This window comes from Eucyclogobius newberryi, unplaced genomic scaffold (genome assembly GCF_026437365.1).
Source record: "Eucyclogobius newberryi isolate DKJ021-1_F unplaced genomic scaffold, fEucNew1.0.hap1 SCAF_14, whole genome shotgun sequence".
In the NCBI taxonomy this organism is placed as follows: Eukaryota; Metazoa; Chordata; class Actinopteri; order Gobiiformes; family Gobiidae; genus Eucyclogobius; species Eucyclogobius newberryi.
The window spans coordinates 28,727,420-28,753,928 of NW_027315768.1; the positions used below are offsets into that span (position 1 = coordinate 28,727,420).

A 26,509-nucleotide genomic window follows, 5' to 3' on the forward strand; every position below is an offset into this window, starting at 1 on the left:
ATATAGGTTGTTTTGTCATTGTTCATTGTTTTATATTGCACCAAATCACCAAAGCGACTTTATATGTTCTGTACAATTCTGTTCATTGATAATGGACAATATATAACTGATTCTGATTCTGAGATGGTAACTTGTAAATTACAAATATTACTGTAATTTAGTTGCCTGACCGGCCAGTCCCTCCTACATCGCTTGAATAATTCTAGCCATGTGATTGTAATTTGCATTAAAAATCACAGAAGTTACTGAGCACAGTCCCATGATGCACGGCGGTCTCACTATCTGTATCTAAAAACACACAACTGCATCGTCTGCTCTGACTGGCCAGTGCTTGGTCAGAGACTCTGCAGTTTGGGGTTTAAAACAGAGTAATTCAGCTGTAAACGGCTTTGATAATCAGATTGTGTGTGACAGACTGATGATTGCTACTAAAACTGTGTCAAAAAGTACAGAAACTGGCACTTTGATTGGTATTTTTAATGGGTTCATTCATACTTTTACATTTACTTCAGTACAATTGTGGCAGAAGTACGTTGTAGTTGAGAAAATGTAATGTAATGTAATTATCCGTGCGCTCACAACATTCATTCACACATGGGACAAGGACATTCTGGGTCCAATGTTTTGCAAAAGACAAGACGAGCAAGGTCAATTTACAACATTGATATTTATTTACTCCTACCATTTCTGATTCATTGATTGCAATATACATACAAGTATTTGCATCAAATATGATACACAAACATGGCCTCTGCTTGAAACTCAGCGCAAAGTTATTTTTTATGGTTGATACTGATTTTATTTACAGTTTACAGGTTTTTTTTTTGTTGCCATATTACCTAAACCCAAAATTACAGATTACAGATGAACTATTTTAACAATTTGCGACGTCAAAGAGGTCCAAATTATGGTTTGGGTTTGTCCGGTATAAAAAGGCTGTATCTTGAGTGCATCCTCTGGTCAAACAGTGGTCACGCGTCACTGAACCACTGCGCTCTGCCCACACAAAGCATACACTTGTTTTGCCACTAGATGGAGCCAGTGTGTCATATTAGGGATTGGAACAAAACCACGCACAATTAAAATTTAAAAAAAAAGTTTGTTCTTTTTTTTTTTTTTTAATAAATCAAATCTCTAGAAATAAATTAATTCATAAATACATTTTAAAAAATCATTGCAATAGTGCGTCGGAAAGGAAAAGTTCTTGGAAAGGCTGTGCGTAAAGGCGACAATTCACGTCTTTACTCGACAAAATCACCAATATTACATCCATCTCATTAGCAGAATCAAATTACTGCGCGTGTGGACAGTTTTCTCCCTCTTCCTCCGCGCGCCGGGTCCATCAGTTGTAGTGCGCGTTGAGGTTGGCCAGGCCGTTGAGACCGTTGACGCAGCCGATGTGCGACGGGGACACGGTGCCGAACGGGCCGGGCTGCAGGTTGTGGCTGTGGTACAGTGAGGGCGAGCCGGCCCAGTACGAGAACCCGGACGGGCCCACGCCGCCCACGGGCCCCACCAGGTTGAGCTTGGAGATCCCGGGGAAGGGCAGCGGGGAGAAGTTGCCCTGGAACTTGTAGAGGGCCTGCTCCGTGGTGGACGGCTGGCAGACCTGCGCGAGCCCGTGGAAGTCGAACTTGTAGGCGTAGCGCTTGCCGTGCACCTTGGTCATGATGTTCTTGTCGTAGTAGTAGCGGAGCGCGCGGCTGAGCTTGTCGTAGTTCATGTTGGGCTTGCTCTTGCGCTCGCCCCACCGCCGCGCCACCTCGTCCGGGTCGATGAGCTTGAACTCGCCGTTGGTGCCCTCCCAGGCGATGCACGACATGTTGGCGCTGTCCGAGAGCAGCTCCAGGAGGAACTGCCACAGCTGGATCTGACCGCTGCCTGCGACACACACCGGGACACACAGTTTGGGTTGAGTGGGTTTTACTGAGGGAACGTGGATTAAATAAGATAACATGTGGTTCTTCTTTTATTTCATTTTTTGTTTTGCTTGTTTTATTTTGGAGGGGTTTAAATGTACGTTGCTGTTTTATCGGATGGCGTTGTGCAAAGAAGAGAAAAAAACAATAATGTCAAAATAATAATGCACATTTATTATGAATTTTTATCTTTAAAATTTCCCCCAATGTTGAATACATACGATTAAGATGAAAAATTTAACACAAATAAACAAGATCCCCCTTTTTTGCTTAAATCCACTGGACAAAGACACACAATGTGGCTGATAAGAGGCCGCGCCATTGGTTAAATCCTCTTTGATTTGCATAAGATTCAATTGTGGTTATTCCAAATACAATCTTTTATATGATTATGGCTTTTAATGTATCATTTTATTCATCCTTCTGTTTTTGAGATAAGAAAATAGCACATTTTAATTGTGGACCACTTGCGCCTTTACGCACAACCTCACGCACAGCACAGGCCCAATACGTTCAGCTTTTTTCATGGTTAAACCTTATTTAACTTTCATTCGTTTTCATGAATAACGAGCTTTGATGCGCGGTGGCTTCATGTGATATCAGTAATAATGTGTCTTACCTTTCTGCACGCCGGTGTTGATGGGAGCCCAGGACGTGCCTTTGGTTTCCTTCAACAGGTTTTCTGTCGGATCTGAAATCAAAACACACAGTTATGTCCAGCTCAAACCATCCTCCTCCTCCTCTTCATCGCGGCTCAGGTAACGATCCTATAATCCCCCTTAATGCGCGCCCCACACTTGAGCTTGGTGTTTTTTTTAAAAGCATTCATTTGTTACGGCAGTTATCACAAGAAAATACACATTTCAAAATATCTATAATCTCAGATGAAACTCTGCATAAACTGTTTTGCGCACAGAATTTTAACCTATATAAAAGTCAGACTAATCCTAAAAGGTCCCACTCCAGTAATACAAAATAAATCTCTAAAATGGAAAGTGAATGTACATTGATTTTCTAAAAAAATTAGCGCTATTTGAAATAAAATAAGCCCGAATACGAAATAAAATATCCAAGTGTCTATCTGTGATTTTCCCTCTTTCCAGTCCTGCAAATCGTTAAAAAAAATAAAATAAATAAATAAAAAGATATCTATATCTATATTTGCAAAGGGCACGTTTCGCCGTGGTCCCTCGCGCGCGCCCCGCCGCCCGGCTGTGCCACTGACGCTTGGCGCGTGTCTGTCGCACGCGGCGCTCAAAAGAACCAGCAGGAAACGCGTCCAGGAAAAAGGATTTCCGATTTCCGACAAAGGAGTGAGTCTCTGAACGCTGCGGAACCGACTCTTTCATTTCCCCCCCCAGAAAAAAAACACCACCACGCGCGCTCTGCCCACTGTCCCCCGCACCGCGCGCCCCGAACCACCGGACCGGAGCACCCCACCCCCAGGCCCCGCCACACTCATCCGTCCTCCGCAGACCTGGGAGATACATGTTGAGCCCGGGCTGTCCTCCGCTGTCCTGCTTCATTGTGCCCGGGGCTCCGCCGCGGCTCGCCTTTCATGCGGCCGCTGCCTCCGCCAGAAGATTTTTTATTAAACTTTATCTCATAACTGCGATCTGGAATAAACGCGGGCACATTGAAGTTTCCAGGCAACTGTCAGAGGCCCCCATCTCTGAGACAATATTCAGACAGCAATTTCCCCTGGTGCATTGCTTTAATTAAAAGAGCAATTTACCTCTGTCAGCGCGCCGCCTGCCCACAATAAAAAGAGGCCCCGAGAAATTGGGCCCTTATCAATCCGCCATCACGGTTTAATAAAGTTTCCTCCCGCGTTAAGATCTGAGTTTCTATGGTGAATTGAAGTGTTTGACATGGAAACCAGTTCAGATCCTGCGCACTTTTCCGCCTCTTTAGCCGCGGGCAAACAGCGCGCGGGGGCCCTCCAGCGCGCGGGGGCCCTCCAGCGCGCGGGGGGGCCTCCAGCGCGTGGGATAAGAGCATATTTGCCTTCGGACCGCACGCTCCACCGGGCACGGGGAAAACAAGAGGCACGTACATACGGTTCCGCGGCGTCTGTCCCGGGCTTTTAGCGGTATATGGCTTTATTGTGACTGTGACGCCGTCGTTTATGACAAGCAGGCGCGCGCGTGTTGTTTATGTTTGTGCATGTGTGTTTTTTTGTATTCTTATTTTTTTGGCGCGAACAAGCCGTGCGTAATGACGTTTATGAAAAGTGTGTCAATACAATACACGTCATTCTTCTGACTAAACACTTGCAATTTCATTTGAACAGCAAGTTTAGATTCTGGTTTTATTGTAGATATGGAAGAATTGGTCATAAAGCTTTTATCTTTCTTTCTTTTGTTGGATTTTTTGTTTGAAGAAGACACAATAGATTAAGTGTCATCGTTACAATAAGCCTGCAGCCTTATGAAATGTGCTTTTTCAAACAATTTGCTCTATATTTCTGTGATAAAAATACATTTACAGATGGAGAGGGATGACAGGGATGGACACGTCTGAACTTACACTGGTGGGTGCTTTCTTCAGGGCGACAAGAGGGAAAATACCAGCAAACAAAGACAAATATAGCTTATAAATGTAATAGGGAACGATTGATAAAATGCTGTGGATTGATTGGAAAACAAACTTATAATCGGAAATATTTTGACATAGTTTATTTTACAGGCTCAAAGTCGATGATTTATGAGTTATTTCTTTGTTTGTTACCTGCTGTGGTGACTATGCAATATAGTTTTACATCAATCAAGTGGCAGTTTGTAAAGAAATTGTGTTAACCAATGTCAGAAATTACAGGAAGTAGTTAGTTTTTTTTTAAAATACAGAAAAAGATCCATACAAAATGCAGAGAACATGATTTACAGGCAGTTTAAACGTGCATTCTCAAAAATAAAGGTGTTGTCATGTATATTTTAATAATCCTGTACATTATAGGCAAACGTTGACCCCTGTTTGCAGCGTTGTTGCTATAGAAACACGTTGCATCTGCCGCAGAAAAATTATCAACTTCCTCAAAATGGTCAAACTGCAGAGGAAAAACCGGCAACAGCTTTTGCTACAGCTTAAAAATCGTATGCAAAGTTTTAGTGACTGATTTGACTTGAATTCAAAATGCAATGAGAGCAGTTACAATGATATCTGTCGGAATAAAGAGCAGCTGCAGATTGCGATCAAAAAGCCACGTGATCCGGCGAACACCAATGAGCAGCGGGGAACAATAATGTGCCTTATCTTATTTGGTTTACAGCCTGATAAAACAGGATTAATGGTGTAAAATCAAACGTAATGAGACAAATGGCAGCCTCTCTGATACAACCAACACATGAGTCATGCAAATACCTCTGTTTATTTCACTTTATTTATTTACTTTAAGCTTCACACATATTTTTGAAACGCCTTTGCGCTCTTTACTATTCATGTTTCTCACATAGAGCCCATCACAATCTTGTTTTATAAAGAAAATATGCTATATACTGATGAGGAAGTTGGAGAAAATTGGCTTAAACAGGTATTACTTTGCACCACTGCATCAAACTCTTGCCAAAGCGTTCTGTTTGTTGACTCGGGCCGTCGCGTTGTACTTTTCCACTTTAACGCTTCTCGGTCAGGAGTCAGCAGGAGGTGAAGGGCGTGTCTTTGGCGTCCCAGACTTGCTTTAGCTGCCTGAGTCCGAGTGAGAATCGCAGGCAACTTAAAACAAGCCCGGAACACCAGACCGGGAAGTTGTAGTTTAACGCCAAAAAAGGGGCTGATGAAACAAACACAAAGCAGTTTACCCTCCGTTATCTGAAAAAACAGCAATGTAAAGGCACAATTCGACATAGCAAGTCTTTCTATCGCTTAAAAATGCCAAATTATTGTACGTTTCTCCTACAAGAACATAAAATACTTCATTATGCATTGACTACAAACTATTACGACTGAGTTTATTCAAAGTGCAGACTAAAATATGTGACTGAAGCTGGTAAAAATCCCCATTATTGATCATTTGAACTGACAATCTAACCTTTGGCGTAGGTAAAACGACATCATTTATTGATTTTATTACCTTTTCGGATGCATATGAGGGTCAAAGTCGACAAAGTTGCACGTATTTGATGGCTAAACAGACTAACAGTGGCAGACTAAAGGTAACTGTGTGACGAGGCGCGGCGCTGAATGTAAAAAGTCAAAATCCGTGGCGGTTTCGAAGCCTGGACTCACCTGTCGCCTCCCCGAAGTTCGTCCGAAGTCCATTGCCGCGCCGCCGTGTGTCCCCGTGTGGGCCCCGGTCCGGCTGCTTTATTCCTGTGTGGAGGAATGTCTGTTTGAGAAAGGTGTGTGCGCTGTTACACGTTTACGCGCAGATCCTGTTCACCTTTGGGCGTGGGACCGAGGGCTCCTGCAGGTAAACGACTCCAGGATCTCAGCATGTGACACAAGACAAACAAGACAAACGTCCAAATGGGATAAACAAACACGACGGCGAAAAGAACACGTTACGGGGGCGATGTGATGGCGAACAGCTGTTAAAGAGCGGTCGTGGTGGTGGGAAATAACGACGTGCTTTTACTGATAATGCTAAAAAGGTGTGTTTTCATAGTCCACTTGCATCATTCCTGCTGCAAAAGTGCTCCCGATGCGCACAAAATAGAGCGTTTTTAGTCAAGTTGGTTATTGTGGCGGTACTATTCAAAAGTGCTGATATATTTGTGATCTATACAGCAAAATTGAGCCCAAAACAAACCCAAATGCATTAGTTTTGAGTAAAGTTGGCGATTTCCAATGCAGAATATCGATGGTGTTCTCGTCTTGTCTTTTCAAACTGACCTCTTGAATAGTTTTGGATGTACAGAACGTTTTATATGAAAATGCAGTGTTCGTTAGAGCGTCGGTTCGTAAACGTTTCAGGCCGAGACCCCCAAAAAACAACAAATGAAGTTGACAGCAGTAATGATTTCAAGAGAACATTTTAAATTGGGCTTTGCATGGTTTATTTGATTCATTTATTGTGTGTTTTCTATTTAAAACTGGAATAAATACCATGTCATCTTTTTCTTTGACATGTTTTTTATGTATACTTGTGAACACGTGCTTTTTATCAGGGAAATGTTGGTTCATTTTTTTATAGTTAATCATTACAAAGTAAATATAGGCTCAAATGTAGTGGTATATACTTCCTTATACTCTCAATGGTTTAGTCTACTTTACTCTGTTGCTTCTACATCGGTCGCATGACACAGAGCAGAGGCTGAAACAACAGAAGCCTGAATAAATATAGGCGGAAACGCACTTGTGACCCGTGTTTTAACTGTTATTACTCTTTACTTATAATGTTTTTACTGTCAATATTTCATTTGTGTTTGCTTCATTTAAACAAACATGAAATGGCCTTTCATTCTCCAGAACAGAACTCAAAACCATTGCTTCCTTGTGGTTCATGACGACTGCTTAGCCAAAATGATTGAGTAAAGCGTCAGGACCTTGGACAGAGCTTGAGCTTTATAAGAGCATTGACTTTTTTTGCTTTCAAGTCAAGAAAAGTACATGTACGGCTGAAAATATCGACATTTCCCCAGAGTTTCTTTGACACGACCTCTCAGATGATCATAACGATAATTAAAAAGACCCAGTTATTGCATCTGTACTTCCAAATACACTAGATATAAGTCGTGTAAAACTCATCGTGTGTTTATTCTGTTCCTTCAACGGTGGAAGAACAAATAATAGAAACCAATGTAGCGCGGCGCTCTTGTTTATTGGAAATAGTATTACAATCTGACAAGGACAAAATTACACATCTGGAGGGGGAAAAAAAACACTTTGCACTACAACTTCCAAATCTGCAAAGAAACACAAAGCCAAATGTAATGCTCTGATTGGCTTCCAGAACCGACGAGTTTAGTTTGAGATCGTTTGATCGTTGTGGGGGGAAAAAACCAAGGACAAACGCGCTCTAGTTTTGAAGAAAAAGCTTTATTTCCTTAAGCATGTCAGAAGTAGATTCATATCCGTACAAGCGGCGCCCGCGGAGAGCGACGGGAGTCTGTGAAGATCAAGTCCTGGTTCAGTTCAGTTCGGAGCGGTTCGTGTTGGGACCGGCCCTGGTCTAGTGCTGGATCCTCCTGATGGACTGCACCTGGTTGGTGTGGGCCTGGGTGCTGTACTCGTTGTAGTGTCTGTACTCGCCTTGGCGTCTGTCCCTCTCCAGGATGTACTGGTATCCGCGGTAACCCGGGAACTGGTAGGCCACCCAGCTGCAAAGAGACCACGCCCAATCAGTCACGTTTTATGTCACGCTCGTACGACACTGTATAAACGCCGTATCAAACGTGCACTCTTTACTGAAGTAAATGTACTTGCAGAGCGGGTCACAGTTATGTATTCTATCATGTAGAGGTGGTAAATGTATAGAAAAATGTATATATTTGACATATCGCAGTTGTTTTGGAGGTATGCAAAACGAGAATATTGAGTTTATACCGTAGTCTATTGTTAAAACTGTTAAAAATGAGCTCAAAACAAGTGTTAAGTGATATTTTTGCGGTCATTTTGTGGTTCATTCACGTTTTGGGCAACATCTGAACTTAAGCCAAGACAAATTTTGCACATTCAAGAGAAAATTATTGAATCACGATATAAGGAGTTTACTAAAATGGCAGATTGACACAGGAATGAGATCATATTTTGATTTGTATTACCGCATTGCCAAGGCCTGGACTGAAAGTGTTTTCTTGTTTTAATATCTAATGGTGGAAAGTAATGAAGTAATTTAAAAAAGGTAAATTTTTTAGGTATTTGTACTTTAATTAAGTCAATTTTAGAGTGGACACTTTTTAATTTTACGCCACATCCGAGAGCAGTAATCTGTACTTTCTACTGCACTCACTGCATGTTTTACAAGTCTGTAAACACACACTTTTACTTTATACATTCTTTGCGCCTATATTTGTAGTTTTACTTAAATAACTAGAGTACTTTTTCCACCACTGATACATTCACTCGGAACTTAAAAAAGCACATCTTAGATAATGAACTGTGGGAACAAAAGTTGAGTTAAATTGTACTTCTGTCTAATTTATTTGAGATGGTGACATTTTATAGTGCATTTATTCACTTTTAATGATAATAAGGAACAAAATAATAATTAAAAATGCTATTGTTTCGCTCAAGATTTTAAACAATTGACATTTTCAACACAAAATAATAGCTCCAGATCCTTCTAAAACTGTTAATAATTTGTTTCAGTCTTGATACTTGTTCAAATGAGTATCAAGTTTCGATATTAGTTTTGGAATCAATTTATGTCTGATTTTTGATACTTTTAACCCCCTACTCGTATCATAACTGTAAAAATGTGTGTGTTTTTATGGTACAGCTCATCTTTTCGTTTGTAAGATGAATTAATAAAGAATAAACTGAACTAAACTGCAAAACGGCAAACAGCATCTACCAGTTATGTTCGATATTTCACATTTATATCTCATTTCATGCTTAGATATAAATGAGACTTACGCTCCGGAGTTGACTTTGATGGAGGGCACTTCCTTGCTGCACCAGCCCATGGCCTGTAGGGAGGGATAGTCGTCGCACATCTCGAACTTGCGGCCCTGGAAGTCCTCGCACTCGTACATGGTCACCTTACTGTCGCTGTGGTTCTGAGGAGCAAAGAACGAGACGCAGAGACACATTAAAATCCGTGCACGTGGACAGCCGTGAGGTCCAGATCGTCAGGCCCATCGATCATCGTGATTGTTCGGGTCACAATGAAATCGTAAGGACCAAAAAATGATCATTGTGACCGTTTTAGAAGTAGAATTAAGTATGTTTTGTTCAATATTTAGCCCAAAAATAGACCTAAATGTAAGGAAAGTTTTTTATCTGGGTGTTTTTAATCAAATTTTACTTTATTTAGTTTTTCAGAAAGTTAAATTTGGTAAATCCCGTCACAAACTGTAGGAAAAGTAACACGTTAGTCAATGGGAATGAAAGAAAATTAAAGATTTCACTGTTGTTTTGTCACAGTCGCAATAATAATCGTGAATAATTGTAAAATCGTGCGGCCTTTTCTCACAATAATCACTCAAATTTGATATCGCGACATCACTAGTGGCTTTGACTATTACTGTTTTATTAGGATTGGGGAAGTCGCGATATAGAATTACATATATATTCTTACAGTGAGCAGCAGACTTGTCTTGGCACAGATCGGCCTTGTGGCACTACCTGCTTGTTTCCATGGCGATGGATAGGTTTAAAGCGCATGTGACAGACATGGTTAGACTACACATTTCACTAAAATGTACTCAACATTATATTTCAGACTTTATCCAGTTTATACAGTTACTTCCTGGTTGGACAAAAGCAGCAAATATGACAGAGGTAGAGGTGATTCTACAACTGTTACCTAGCAACCATACTGTAAACAACAGCCAAAATCCTTATGAATTACACAATAGTTTTGACCAGACATTAAATATTACCTGACAACACCTTTATTATGTTGAATAATCATTTAAACTGTCATAAAACTGCGTCAGTTAAGTCGTTCGATCGACTCCGTGTTTTCAACGGCACGTCGCACATTGATGACATCACAGAGGGATTCCGTTTACGAACTGGGCACAACCTCCTGTCATTTTGAACGCTTACTTCTCAAAACCTATTCACAAACCGCATCTCCTCGAACGTGCAACTGTGATAAACATTTACCGCGGGTTCTGTACCACCGAACTAACCCATGATCGGACAAACAGGTTACACAGTGCACCTTTAAACACAGCATTTACGTAAAACCCTGGCAGTTTGTTTGGTTCCTACACAAGCAGCGCTGTTGTTTAGGAGCGGTTGTGGTTATCCTGATGGCTCTTTTAGAGGACGTAGTGCTGATGCTGGTTGAAAATGAAAGTGTGACTCACGGCGGCCTTGATGGGTCTGAAGGAGAGGAGGTGCTCGGTCCTGTAGCCGCTGTTCCCGCTCCAGGCCTCGAAGCAGGGGTAGTCTCCCTTCTCCAGGATGAACTGCTGCCCCTGGTACTCGGGGTACTCGAAACCCACCCAGCTGCACACAGCGCCAGAGCGAGGCAAACCGGTTAGAGTCGAGCGACGGGGAATTTACCGAGCTTTACTGTTACACGTTACAAGTGTTCCATAGTGGCATCCGGTCAAAAAGGAGTTAAAGAGGTTAGAAAGGCAAGTTGGGGATTGTTTTTTCTGTCTGTTCAATATATTCAATTCATATCTTTTACTGTTTTTATCTTTTTGCATTCATTGTTGTTTAAATTGTCTGCTTTTATTACTATTATTTTAATGTGAAGTGTCTTTGAGTGTCTTGAAAAGCACTATATAAATAAAATGCATTAATTATTATCACTTTTATCATTATTATAATTTTTAATTTAAAAAATATATATATATATATTCTATTCAGCCTGTATTTCAGCTGTGCATTTGCCATATTCGTCACTAATAATTGTTTGGCGTTCAATATAAAAGGTCAAAGTGGCAACAGGCAATTTCCAGTCAATCACAAAAGTGTCACTGAGAAATTTTTCACAATATTTAAAAATGTGATGTGAAAACTTAAAACATTAAAATAAGCTCAGATGAACCACAAAATCAACTACGAGACTGCACTGAGATATATGATGTAATGCAGAGTAACAAGAACAGCAGGAGAGAGGAAGAAATGTGCAATCAGAAGTAAAGATATATTTAAAAAATCATTATTATATTAAAATGTACTTAGATCTAACCATTTAATGTTGGGAAATACTTTGAATAGAGCAAAGGTGCGAAATAAAAATACTATAAGATGCTAACACTGTGCAAATAGGGTAAAACTAAGCAGCTACAACACTACAACATCCACTAAAATGTATTTTTTTGTCTTTTAGTGTTCACAGATTGTATAATTTTCCATCTATCGATTCCCAACCCACATCCACAGCTCTGAACAAAGAACATGAGCGAACGGAATGAGCACAAAACCTCTTTAACGCCTTGTGAACCGTCTCGAATAACACCCAGTTCATTAATTCCAGTGGCTGACCCCGTTGTTATTTCAGCCTTGGTGGCGGTAACTGTTGCTTGGAAAGGCCCAGAGCCACGGACACGTGCGCTTCTATTGTGAAGGCGGCGGACAATGCAAACACCGGCTTTTATCTGATCAGTCGGAGCTACGCACACACAGCTGGGCTCCATGTGCATCACGTGGACGTTGCGTTGATTTACATTCGTTTTATGGAGCGGACAATGTAAAGAAGAGGTGTTTGTACGAGGTTAAAACTGCCTAGGAGTGTAGTTTTGTCTTTGTCCCGTTTAGAAAGAGAATCTAGTGAGTGTTTTTGTTATTTTATGCTGTGTTTTGGCTGTGGAGGTTTGAAAATCAATGCTTTTAATAGCTAAAGACTATAAAGACCATAGAGAACATCGTTAAAAATCACTTAAACATTAGCATTAAGTAGAATCATGGCTTTAACTGAACGGTAGCTTAACCTTTTATACATGTTGTTGGTGTTTGTACGATATCTACATTTCAAACTTGATTTTTTTGAGTCTGAGGAATACATTTAATGAAAAATAATAGCACTTTCTTGTTATGTTTGCGTGTGGTCTTATACTAGATCTGATAAAGCTCCAAGTCATTCTAAAACGATCGAGGAAAGTCCACGTATGTCCTGCTTATTTGATTTTTTTCAGTCTCGATATCTGTTCTAACGAGTTATGCAGGTTTAATACCAGTTTTGGCATCGATTTAGATCAGATTTTTCAATACTTTTGTTTGTTCTGTAAATTACTGTCTCGTAATGGATGTTTTCAATCGTTTTCTCTGCAGCCGATAATGAACAAAGTGAAGTAAATGACTTGCAACATCTGAAGAAAAACTCACATTGAAATGAGTCCATTTATGGGTATTTGTGGCATATGAATAACGCATAATTAGGCAAATATAAAGTATATTTGGACAGATTAAATAATGATAATGGAGTGTGTTTTTGATCCAAGCACAACATTGAGACAAAATATCGTTTAAACTGCAATTATGTTTAAGATAGCAAGTATTTATCTTATTTTTAGTAGGTTTTTCTTTAGATTTCAGTTAGTTAGTTGGTCAAGATTGTTGCACTTGTTTCCAGGTGAATGTTTCCTTTTCTCTTTTAACAAAAACTGCACTTTATCAGTCAACTTTGCATGATTCAAGAACAAAATACATTCAAACCAGTCAGAAACATCTTGAAAAATGTCCAAAATCCAGACCGACTAACTCAATTATTTCAAAATGTGTCAAAACTACTCAAATCAAGGTTAAATAATTTCCTTTTTACGGTTCTGTTTTTGTAATTGGAGGAATTTCTGCATCATTTTTCAACTAAATACCAACAGATCCATCTCAGAATCAACTAACTCAATTTCCCCGTGACTTGTTTCACACTCAAATCTCCATAAATATCCCCATGTTTGTCATTCTACCCCGTTCGATCGCTCTTAAAGCCCACACTGAACCCACGCCGTGTTTGCACTTACGGTCCGTTCTCGACCTTGATGGAGCGGATCTTGCAGAAACCCCTCTCCATGATGTTCTGGCACTCCAGCATAAACTCGCATCTCTTTCCCTGGAAGTTCTCCTCCTCCCAGACAGTGATCCTGAACTGGCCCATCTGCTCCATCTGCTGAGTGTTCATGGCTGCGGCTGCTCCCTGGCGCGTTACTCTCTGCACACCAGACACAAACCCAAGGAAGGATAAAGGTTTAGACGTGAAGAAAGTACAAACATTTGATCTACAAATAAAGTACAGGCATAAGTACAGGTATAAGTGCATGGTCAGGGCCGTAAACGTCACTGTTATGCACTTTTACGGTACATTAGCATGTTCTGCAGTACGAGCGTAGATTAAGGCCCCGGACAAAGTGTCAATCATCTGTTTCATCCTTTTTTTGATAGATATGATGAAGTTACAGTACAATGAAGTGTTTATCGTCCTTTTCTTTTAAATATGATGAAGTTACAGTATAATCAAAGTGTTAATCGTCCTTTTCTTTTAAACATGATGAAGTTACAGTACAATCAAAGTGTTAATCGTCCTTTTCTTTTAAATATGATGAAGTTACAGTACAATCAAAGTGTTAATCATCAGCATTGTCTCTCGCCCCTTTGTGGGTTTGACATCATCTCTGTCTCAAAGCTGAAGACAACTTTTATACTGTTCCTGTCCGGTGCAGCGACTGGAGCCCACTGCATCAACTATGGGCCTTGAGTGGTTCTACACACCAGTAACACTTAGTAAGAGTCATTCTAGGTGCTATTAAGAGGAGCTAATTCCAACGAAAACAACTGACGCTGCTGTGGACAAGACACCCGACCACTGCTGCAGACTACAAAGACATTTAGGAGAAGCAAAGATATTTCTTCTTTTTCTTTTCTTCCAGGATCTGTTAACGCGAGCTGGGGACAAAAGGGGGAGAAAAAACCCCATTCATCATTTTTCAATTTTTGCACCTCCCAAGATGGCCTCCCTGTCTCTAGATAACATCCCCGAGCACAGCTCTGACAAACAAAGCTGTGTCCACTATAAACACAGCCTACACTGAGCAGAAAGTAGAAATACTCAAGTATATTATAAGGGACTAGTTCTCCAAATAAGTATTAAGACACAACCATTGCTATTATAATTACTACTACAAATACTACCACTGTTCTGCCCCAATGTCAAAAGGTATAAATGACAAAAAACAGATTCCATTTCTCCTGATTTACAGTGAATCGTTCATGTTTTGTTTTTTTTCTTTACAAAATGAAGCAAGTAAAAGCTGCCTTTTATACCTGCATTGCAAATATTACAGGTGCTGTAACAAAATTGGTCAGTGTAATCCCGCAGTCGTCCAGGGAGGTGAATTCTGTCAACCGAACAAAAGTTTTAAGAGCAAATATTGGTTATCAAAATGATGAAATGTCCAAACTGCATAGCCTGAATTGTAGCTTGGTATTTTTATTTATGTCCACCAAACTCATGATTAGCGTTAGCGTTTTGTCCACTACATACAGTACACATCCATTATCCATGAGCGTAAGATATGTTCCAGTTGCTAATGCGTAGGTGTGTGTGGAGATACTCACAGACGTAGTGAGGTGGGACAGAGCCAGTATAATCAATGTCAGCGCAGGGTCCCTTGGGTGCGCTTTTATAGGGCGCTGCTTTGGGACAGTGGCCTTGCACACTCAGCAGCTGGGCGTCCCGCTGAAAGAGGCGCATTAAGCGGGTGCATTGTGGACCGTCCAAAACGCCTTTGTGCACATGAGCCCCCCAGAGCCCTGAGTCATCAGTAACAGCAGGGCCCGGGAGAGGTGGCCTGACGCGGGGGGGACACAAAGACAACGCACTGACACGACACTTTGATTGGGGACGGGGGATAATGGACACATTCTGGGAGCTGATCCCCGCATACTGCCGTGAACGGGCGCTACCGCTGCTGCCGCTGCTGCTCCTGCCGCTCCTGCTGCTCCTGCCGCTCCTGCCGCTCCTGCTGGACGATGGAAACGCAAAGACTGGACTGAAGAAGAACCAAGAATGTCCAAATGTCGATATGGTTTGCCTTCTATTTGTTCACATGAGGGAGTTTTGAATGGTTATGAGTTAATTCCTGTTGCTGAACTGGCCAAAACGTTTGTATGTTTCACTGTTTCATGTTTTATTTCATATCGTGAGATGAGATAAGGTACATTTATTTTTTAAAGTCATGATACAACTCTAAACCCACCCCTTCCCTCGCCTTGCCTTTTATCCATCACTTTGAATGACCTTTGAATGTCTTTTATATCTGTAAAAAGTGTAGTTAAAAATTAGCACTGGTTATAAACGTCGTATGCGTCGCAACGGCTACAGGTTTGTTTTGTAGCTACGTATGATTGCATTGCACCTGTTAAATAAATAAATAAATGAATAAATAAATGATGAATAAATAAACCAATCAAAGCAGACCGCCCCTCCGGACCTGACACTCGAGCATTAACATTTGTGGATTGACAGATGTGTTTTTTGTGGTGGATATCTGACTACTTTCTGCCATATTATGTGCAGGACCATAATATATACTGTAGAGACATAATTAATTGATGAATCTATTATTTTCTATATTGTGCGCATATATGTTGAGTGCCTCTTAATCACTGCACACCAATTTACCCAAGGATACAAATAAAGACAAGTAACTTAACCTAATTTAACAACAATTTTGAACTAGACAGCACAACCTCAATGTATTTTTTGTATTTATTTCGTATATTTTACAATACAGCAGTACTTGGTGTTGGTGCAATGATAGAACAATCACCCGCTTCAGATAAATTGCAGGGTTATTCTTACTTTGCGTGGTTTTCTCACTGAAAATAACCCTTCAGATGGTCATATTATACTGTCAATCAGTCTGGATCGTTATCCTTGTGTGAACTCTGACCCACTGTGCCGTCTCCCCTCTTCAAAAAGACTCCAGAAAAATCTGTTCTGTGACTAAAAGCTTTGTGTTCATCGGCTCAACACAAATACAGATTGCAAACCTTTTATATACAAACATATTTTGCATACATTTTCTTTTTATTCATTTTTTCAGATGTGTTGTATCATGGTAAATACAGGATTAACAAACGTGGATGAATGGGTGAGTTCAGTGCCATACACGGTGCTATTCTAGGCTAACACCAGGTACAGGTAACTTTATTTAAAGTCATAAAATTCAGGTATTTGCAGTTGGAGTTGGCTTACACACACACACACACACACACACACACACACAATAAAATAAATAATAAACAAACAATAAAATAAAAACAGATATAAGATCATAAATTAAAAACAATTACAAAGTACCCCAGTGCTAATCAAAAATAAATATATTGTATAAATCCATAAAAAGAGCACAAAAAGCATTAAAAAAAAAAAAGGATCACGCAGATGAACAACCGCGGCGCAAATTACAGCTCATTCAGCCAACAAACCACCTCCTCATGATTACAAATGTTCTCCTGATCAAATCAAACTCTGTCAACAAACCTTTAAAAGAGTCCGTTTTGTCCCGGTGACAGAATTGAACGCGCTTTTGCTGAACCCGCAGGACGGAGCATCTCCACACGTCGCTGGTGACCTCTAGTGGTGAGAGCTGGCATCACACCCCGTCACACACCCGCTCTGACTCCACCTGCAGCACCAGTCAAACCCCATCACTCATCGCCCCCATTGAGCCTGACATAAAGCCACATTTGTGTTTGTACAATGTGTGACTGCGGCGCTGTGTTTACCTGCGAGTCTGGTCATTGTGCTGACCCTCCATTGTCCGCCCCGGGGCACATGTCGCGGCCTGCTGCAGAGCCAGGTGATGTGCAGGTGAGAACAGCCCCAGGCACACAGGTGACAGGTGACAGGGCAGGGGGGGGGGGCTGTTCTCACCTGCTGTGCGGGGGGCAAAAGGTGCACCAAAAGCTGTTTAATGTTTGGAAATGATCAGATACTAAAGGGCAAGTAGATTTCAGTAATGGGTGCCACTTCATAATGACCACACCTTAATTTGTCTTCACGAAACACAGACAAAGACTTAATTCAGGATGAACAAATAGTCTATTAAGAATGATTCAGGCTTGGTAAATACTAATTAAGAAGGTATTAATGAGATAGTTACCAAGCCTGATTTGTTCATTGTGAATTAAGTCTTTGTTCATGCTTTATTACTATTAAAAGTGTAGTTATTACAACGTGTTACTCAGTATGTTCAGAATATATGAATAAATGGTTACTTTTCTAGAACAAACTATACATGCTCCAATGCGGATGGAAAAACACTATCACACCGCGATTATTAACCTTCATATCAGCATTTTTCGTCAGATCATTTTCATCATTTGGTATTATTTATGCTGTTATTTAACTGTTTCGTCGCCAGATTGAATGGTGTTATTGGAGGAAAACTGAATATATTTCTTCATACACTTTACATGACGCAGCCCACAAACACTACACGTGATCACACTCTCGTCCCGGTGTTTTGCACGGACAAAATGAGCAGCGTCTCTCTTCACCGGCTCTGATAAGACGGACCAGATGAGCGGCCATTTTGTGCCTGGCTCTCGGCTGATTTCACTGGGAAATTAAGCCGAGGGGGATTTGCATGTGACTCTGGTATTACTGGTTCTAGAAGCGACTTTAGAGGAAGAGCAGTGTCTATTCAGAACAGACGCGCTGACGGATGTTTTAGATCATTTGCCTTGAATTGATTATGAATTAAAAAATATGGCAGTGCAGCCTTGGACGATCCCCTGTGAATGTGGTCTGTGAATGAATATTACAGCGCAAAACACCATCTTTACAACCTTTAATGCTTTTAAATTGAATGAGAAGACGTTTTCCTCACACACAATGTAAAGCCACGACTAGAAGCATCTGAAAAGGAGTTTCAACGTCACAGTTTGAATCGCTGCGAGTGTAAAATGACGTTTCTTTGTTTTTATGTCCTCATCAAACTGCCCTGTTTCCATGGTGTCTTAAGGTCAATGTTTAGAGCCATATGTGACACGAGCACTTAGCAAAAGATACTTGGAATGGGTTCAGATTATAGAAGGAGAAATTGTATATAGAACTCAAATAAAATGTATTTCTTGAAGTGAATCTTAACATTTTTGGGAATGTTTCAGGTGGATTTTGGACATAATTATTGTTTTATTCAGTTATTTTACTGTGAACATGTAATAGAAAGATCGATAGATGCACAATTTCTTAAACACGCAGTTATAAAAATGTATTAAAGGTCAATAAAATAAATTACACATGTTCACAATGGAGTAGAAAGAAGTCAAATGTATCTGTATTTTAAATGTTCTTACCGCTTGTCTCCATATCATTGAAATGAGAAGCTATAATAGTAATAACTGACAGCACTACTATAGTACTCTGGTTTAGGCTTATTCAGAGTGTGAGACAAGACTAGAAGAACTGAAGACAAAAAGAACAAACTTGGGAACCACTGCTGTTGTGTTCATGTTCTGAATGAGATCATCAGTTTGCCTCCACATAACGGTCAATGCGCTCGGACACTGAGTCATGACTATAAAACCTCTCATCGCAGTTTAATCATTCTCCTAAATGAAAATGTTCAAATGCATCACTGGGGAGGAAGTGCATCTCTCCTTTTCTGGGTCAGCCTGCGCTTCAGGTATTTGAATAGTCAGTAACAGCACCTGCACACGTGTTTGCATACAACCACACGCGCACCGGTGACCCTCGCGGAGCCCGGGGTCCGCCGAACAAATGCCCTTCTGCAGGTGGAAGGTTTCCATGGCGACTAATCCAGGTGAAGGCGCTGCCGAGCGAACATCTGCCGGCCTCCTCACCCCGGCGCCGAGCTCTGAATGGCCGGACGCCCCGCACGGCCGAATCATGTTTGTGTCTCGTGTGGCATGGGCCTAGTGTAAGGTTCCATGCGTCTTGTTTTTCTCAATGAACGTCTATTCAGCGCCAAGGCAACTAATCCCGCTTGCTTTGAAAAAAAAATGTAGCGTGGATAATGTCAGCTTTCCGACCAGAGCCGCGTTGACCTCGATAGCGGAGTGACGGTGGAGGGAGGGCCCGGTCGCGGTTAGTGTTTGCTGCGAAAGAAGTCGTTGCTTGTCGGTGTATTTCTATTAGAAGTACAGAGTAATGTAGTCATAGTTACTCGCAGTAGCAGCAGCTGACAGAAGTACAAGCGGCTGTTGTTGTTGTCACTTTTTGATTCATTTAACAGCGGTTTGGAGCGTTCATCCAGTCCACCAAACAAAAAGGTCAGACGATCAGTGGGTTCACGTCACAATGTTTAAGGGGTCTTACAGTTTAACGTTGAGCTGGTCGGAGCTGGTCGGAGCTGGTCGGTCAGATTGCAGATTTGCCGGCCCCGGTTTATGTGCTTCGTGTCATATCTCTGTAATTACTGAGGCTGTAATCGCGCGGCACGAAAAGCGGTGGCGAACTTCGACGTCTTCTCCGTGGGCGCGAGAAGACAAAAGTGAAACCGGTAGCGTTTGAAAGTGGCGGCGTTGTTCGACTGCAAAGATTGTTCGTCGGAAGGACTTTGAAGACATGAGATCGGAATGTCAAGTGTACAATGCGAAGAGGAAACATTTGTGGATTTCTGTTTTGGATCATTCTTTCTAAAAAAAAACACTAAATGATTCTGTTGTTGAGTTGCTGATGACGAGATGATGACTGTGTTGTAGTTTGTCAAGCCTGCAGCGCGATACAGGGCGACAACAATAGTATGGTATGATTGATCGTCTTTACACATGATCATAGCAGCAATAGCAGTAGCATCGTTGTGGATCCTTTCTTACTTTTACTCTCCAGATAAGTAGAACTGAAGAAGCCAATATTACTGTATTTTGCCTTCACAGCAGAAGAAAAGTCACTAGCATTAATATTTGGTTGGACCTCCTTTAGCTTTATTTACAGCACACATTGGTTCTGGCACAGTTTCAATAAGATTCTGAAAAACTAAAAGATTGATTTCCATCTAATGTTGCATTATTTTTCTCCAGTTGATCTTGTATTGATGATGTGAGAGAGTGACCGCTGCACAAAGCCTTCTCCAGCTCGTCCCAAACACTCTCACTGGGCTTTAGGTAAGGATAGGATTTAGATAAGGCAAGACAAGTTTATTTGTAGAGCACGATTCGTACACAAGGCGATTCAAAGTGCTTCACACAACAGGAAAAAACAAATGTATTAAAATCACAAAGACATGACAGAAATCTCAAAACCTTCATTTCTAATAATTCGATTTAATGATTATTTTCTGCTTCTCCTTTGATGTTTTCTCTACTCAATGCCAATGATTTATAGATTTTACTGGCTAACAGGGGGGGGGGGCAATCTAACAGGAAGGGCAAGCGTTCGACACACTGTAGAAGAAGATGTTAAGCTTCAAAACGCTGTGTGTTTTATTACAGTCAGACTCACAGAGAAATGAGTCTAATGAGGAAGTGAATCTAGACAAGACTTAACACAAAGACACATGCGATACACGGGTCTGCAGTTTAGAACCTGCCGCATTGAAATGAGACTTTCTTGGTCAGACCTGCCCCAGGGGTCAGACGACAACCCTGCATCACAACAAACACTCACTGTCCAAGCACAAGCTCAGGAGCAGATGAACCAGATGTGAAGGTAAATCCGCTCACACAGAGTCATCTAGGACAGAGGGGACAGCAGGGACAGAGGGGACAGCAGGGACAGAGGGGACAGTAGGGACAGAGGGGACAGTAGGGATAGAGGGGACAGCAGGGACAGAGGGGACAGTAGGGATAGAGGGGACAGCAGGGGCAGAGGGGACAGTAGGGATAGAGGGGACAGCAGGGACAGAGGAGACAGTAGGGATAGAGGGGACAGTAGGGACAGAGGGGACAGTAGGGATAGAGGGGACAGCAGGGACAGAGGGGACAGTAGGGATAGAGGGGGCAGCAGGGACAGAGGGGACAGTAGGGATAGAGGGGGCAGCAGGGACAGAGGGGACAGTAGGGATAGAGGGGACAGCAGGGGCAGAGGGGACAGTAGGGATAGAGGGGACAGCAGGGGCAGAGGGGATCTGGAAGTCCATTTACCGCCACGCTTTCTCTCCACACACCTACATCATCTGGAACAACTGGAACATCCTTTTCAAGAACAAGTCACAGTTTTTGGGTAAAGAGCGGGATCGTCTATTAGGCCATAGGCTGTAGCCTGTATCGTTCAAGTTCGCTACACCTGTCACAAGACTAAAAAAATACTTCAAATATAAAATTATCATTGTACCATTAGCTCATGACCAAAAGTTCTCCACTCGGATCGCGCCAGTTTTTTTACGGCGATAACTTAAATGCGGAACTATATTCTCAGCCTGATAGCGCAATATCCCTACGCCTGAATCATTCCGCCTCTGAATCAGCCAATCAGGTGAGAGTTACAACAACAACATAAAATATGGCTGCTCCCGTGGAGCGGCTTGTTGTCTCTCGAGCCGATAGAAAACGCTATGAAAATATGGATAACACGTGCATCACACACATTTCATCGGTAGAAAAAGAGCAAACACAGCCACAGACTGTTGTCCTCTGGAGGAAGCTGTTGTCCTCTGGAGGAAGCTGTTGTCCTCTGGAGGAAGCTGTTGTCCTCTGGAGGAAGCTGTTGTCCTCTGGAGGAAGCTGTTGTCCTCTGGAGGAAGCTGTTGTCCTCTGGAGGAAGCTGTTGTCCTCTGGAGGAAGCTGTTGTCCTCTGGAGGAAGCTGTTGTCCTCTGGAGGAAGCTGTTGTCCTCTGGAGGAAGCTGTTGTCCTCTGGAGGAAGCTGTTGTCCTCTGGAGGAAGCTGTTGTCCTCTGGAGGAAGCTGTTGTCCTCTGGAGGAAGCTGTTGTCCTCTGGAGGAAGCTGTTGTCCTCTGGAGGAAGCTGTTGTCCTCTGGAGGAAGCTGTTGTCCTCTGGAGGAAGCTGTTGTCCTCTGGAGGAAGCTGTTGTCCTCTGGAGGAAGCTGTTGTCCTCTGGAGGAAGCTGTTGTCCGCTGGAGGAAGCTGGTGACTTGTGCTCGGAAGTGAATAGAAATCGATGGAATAGACGGCGCGTTAGCGGCAGCTGTTTGTGTCACAACGATGACTTCGCCAAACAAAACTATCCTACGTCTTCTGTGGCTTCTTCGGACGGAAATCTTTCTAATTTTCTGGAAAGTAACAAGCCAGGCTTTCACCCTACATGCTATAGACGTTTCACCCTACATGCTATAGACGTTTCACCCTACATGCTATAGACGTTTCACCCTACATGCTATAGACGTTTCACCCTACATGCTATAGACGTTTCACCCTACATGCTATAGACGTTTCACCCTACATGCTATAGACGTTTCACCCTACATGCTATAGACGTTTCACCCTACATGCTATAGACGTTTCACCCTACATGCTATAGACATTTCACCCTACATGCTATAGACGTTTCACCCTACATGCTATAGACGTTTCACCCTACATGCTATAGACGTTTCACCCTACATGCTATAGACGTTTCACCCTACATGCTATAGACATTTCACCCTACATGCTATAGACATTTCACCCTACATGCTATAGACGTTTCACCCTACATGCTATAGACGTTTCACCCTACATGCTATAGACATTTCACCCTACATGCTATAGACGTTTCACCCTACATGCTATAGACGTTTCACCCTACATGCTATAGACGTTTCACCCTACATGCTATAGACGTTTCACCCTACATGCTATAGACGTTTCACCCTACATGCTATAGACGTTTCACCCTACATGCTATAGACGTTTCACCCTACATGCTATAGACGTTTCACCCTACATGCTATAGACATTTCACCCTACATGCTATAGACGTTTCACCCTACATGCTATAGACGTTTCACCCTACATGCTATAGACGTTTCACCCTACATGCTATAGACGTTTCACCCTACATGCTATAGACATTTCACCCTACATGCTATAGACGTTTCACCCTACATGCTATAGACGTTTCACCCTACATGCTATAGACGTTTCACCCTACATGCTATAGACGTTTCACCCTACATGCTATAGACGTTTCACCCTACATGCTATAGACATTTCACCCTACATGCTATAGACATTTCACCCTACATGCTATAGACGTTTCACCCTACATGCTATAGACTTTTCACCCTACATGCTATAGACGTTTCACCCTACATGCTATAGACATTTCACCCTACATGCTATAGACGTTTCACCCTACATGCTATAGACGTTTCACCCTACATGCTATAGACGTTTCACCCTACATGCTATAGACGTTTCACCCTACATGCTATAGACGTTTCACCCTACATGCTATAGACGTTTCACCCTACATGCTATAGACGTTTCACCCTACATGCTATAGACATTTCACCCTACATGCTATAGACGTTTCACCCTACATGCTATAGACGTTTCACCCTACATGCTATAGACGTTTCACCCTACATGCTATAGACGTTTCACCCTACATGCTATAGACGTTTCACCCTACATGCTATAGACGTTTCACCCTACATGCTATAGACTTTTCACCCTACATGCTATAGACGTTTCACCCTACATGCTATAGACGTTTCACCCTACATGCTATAGACGTTTCACCCTACATGCTATAGACGTTTCACCCTACATGCTATAGACGTTTCACCCTACATGCTATAGACGTTTCACCCTACATGCTATAGACGTTTCACCCTACATGCTATAGACATTTCACCCTACATGCTATAGACGTTTCACCCTACATGCTATAGACGTTTCACCCTACATGCTATAGACGTTTCACCCTACATGCTATAGACGTTTCACCCTACATGCTATAGACGTTTCACCCTACATGCTATAGACGTTTCACCCTACATGCTATAGACGTTTCACCCTACATGCTATAGACGTTTCACCCTACATGCTATAGACGTTTCACCCTACATGCTATAGACGTTTCACCCTACATGCTATAGACGTTTCACCCTACATGCTATAGACGTTTCACCCTACATGCTATAGACGTTTCACCCTACATGCTATAGACGTTTCACCCTACATGCTATAGACGTTTCACCCTACATGCTATAGACGTTTCACCCTACATGCTATAGACGTTTCACCCTACATGCTATAGACGTTTCACCCTACATGCTATAGACATTTCACCCTACATGCTATAGACGTTTCACCCTACATGCTATAGACGTTTCACCCTACATGCTATAGACGTTTCACCCTACATGCTATAGACGTTTCACCCTACATGCTATAGACATTTCACCCTACATGCTATAGACGTTTCACCCTACATGCTATAGACGTTTCACCCTACATGCTATAGACGTTTCACCCTACATGCTATAGACGTTTCACCCTACATGCTATAGACGTTTCACCCTACATGCTATAGACATTTCACCCTACATGCTATAGACATTTCACCCTACATGCTATAGACGTTTCACCCTACATGCTATAGACTTTTCACCCTACATGCTATAGACGTTTCACCCTACATGCTATAGACGTTTCACCCTACATGCTATAGACGTTTCACCCTACATGCTATAGACGTTTCACCCTACATGCTATAGACGTTTCACCCTACATGCTATAGACGTTTCACCCTACATGCTATAGACGTTTCACCCTACATGCTATAGACATTTCACCCTACATGCTATAGACGTTTCACCCTACATGCTATAGACGTTTCACCCTACATGCTATAGACGTTTCACCCTACATGCTATAGACGTTTCACCCTACATGCTATAGACGTTTCACCCTACATGCTATAGACGTTTCACCCTACATGCTATAGACGTTTCACCCTACATGCTATAGACGTTTCACCCTACATGCTATAGACGTTTCACCCTACATGCTATAGACGTTTCACCCTACATGCTATAGACGTTTCACCCTACATTCTATAGACGTTTCACCCTACATGCTATAGACGTTTCACCCTACATGCTATAGACGTTTCACCCTACATGCTATAGACGTTTCACCCTACATTCTATAGACGTTTCACCCTACATGCTATAGACGTTTCACCCTACATGCTATAGACGTTTCACCCTACATGCTATAGACGTTTCACCCTACATGCTATAGACTTTTCACCCTACATGCTATAGACGTTTCACCCTACATGCTATAGACGTTTCACCCTACATTCTATAGACGTTTCACCCTACATGCTATAGACGTTTCACCCTACATGCTATAGACGTTTCACCCTACATGCTATAGACGTTTCACCCTACATTCTATAGACGTTTCACCCTACATGCTATAGACGTTTCACCCTACATGCTATAGACGTTTCACCCTACATGCTATAGACGTTTCACCCTACATGCTATAGACTTTTCACCCTACATGCTATAGACGTTTCACCCTACATGCTATAGACGTTTCACCCTACATTCTATAGACGTTTCACCCTACATGCTATAGACGTTTCACCCTACATGCTATAGACGTTTCACCCTACATGCTATAGACGTTTCACCCTACATTCTATAGACGTTTCACCCTACATGCTATAGACGTTTCACCCTACATGCTATAGACGTTTCACCCTACATGCTATAGACGTTTCACCCTACATGCTATAGACTTTTCACCCTACATGCTATAGACGTTTCACCCTACATGCTATAGACGTTTCACCCTACATTCTATAGACGTTTCACCCTACATGCTATAGACGTTTCACCCTAATTGCTATAGACGTTTCACCCTACATGCTATAGACGTTTCACCCTACATTCTATAGACGTTTCACCCTACATGCTATAGACGTTTCACCCTACATGCTATAGACGTTTCACCCTACATGCTATAGACGTTTCACCCTACATGCTATAGACTTTTCACCCTACATGCTATAGACGTTTCACCCTACATGCTATAGACTTTTCACCCTACATGCTATAGACGTTTCACCCTACATGCTATAGAAAAGCAAAACAGTCGGTATGTGGGCAGCATGGCGAGGGTGAGAAGGTGAATCTACCACATCAACTCTGCCACCTTCT

General features: G+C 42.0%; 2 protein-coding genes across 2 annotated transcripts; both read right to left on the bottom strand.

Annotated features, from left to right (window-relative positions):
• Window positions 1-1,295: 1,295 nt before the first annotated feature.
• fev (FEV transcription factor, ETS family member) lies at window positions 1,296-3,631 on the bottom strand. Its single transcript, XM_072444074.1, has 3 exons — window positions 3,397-3,631; window positions 2,539-2,610; window positions 1,296-1,881 (listed from the first exon to the last, which is right to left on the bottom strand). Exons 1-3 carry the CDS (start codon window positions 3,443-3,445, stop codon window positions 1,343-1,345), a joined length of 660 nt encoding a protein of 219 aa, XP_072300175.1. The 5' UTR covers window positions 3,446-3,631; the 3' UTR covers window positions 1,296-1,342.
• A 4,243-nt stretch (window positions 3,632-7,874) lies between these two features.
• Window positions 7,875-15,178, bottom strand: cryba2b (crystallin, beta A2b). Its single transcript, XM_072445185.1, has 5 exons — window positions 15,036-15,178; window positions 13,445-13,632; window positions 10,838-10,979; window positions 9,435-9,577; window positions 7,875-8,176 (listed from the first exon to the last, which is right to left on the bottom strand). Exons 2-5 carry the CDS (start codon window positions 13,600-13,602, stop codon window positions 8,029-8,031), a joined length of 591 nt encoding a protein of 196 aa, XP_072301286.1. The 5' UTR covers window positions 13,603-13,632; window positions 15,036-15,178; the 3' UTR covers window positions 7,875-8,028.
• Between the last annotated feature and the right edge of the window lie 11,331 nt (window positions 15,179-26,509).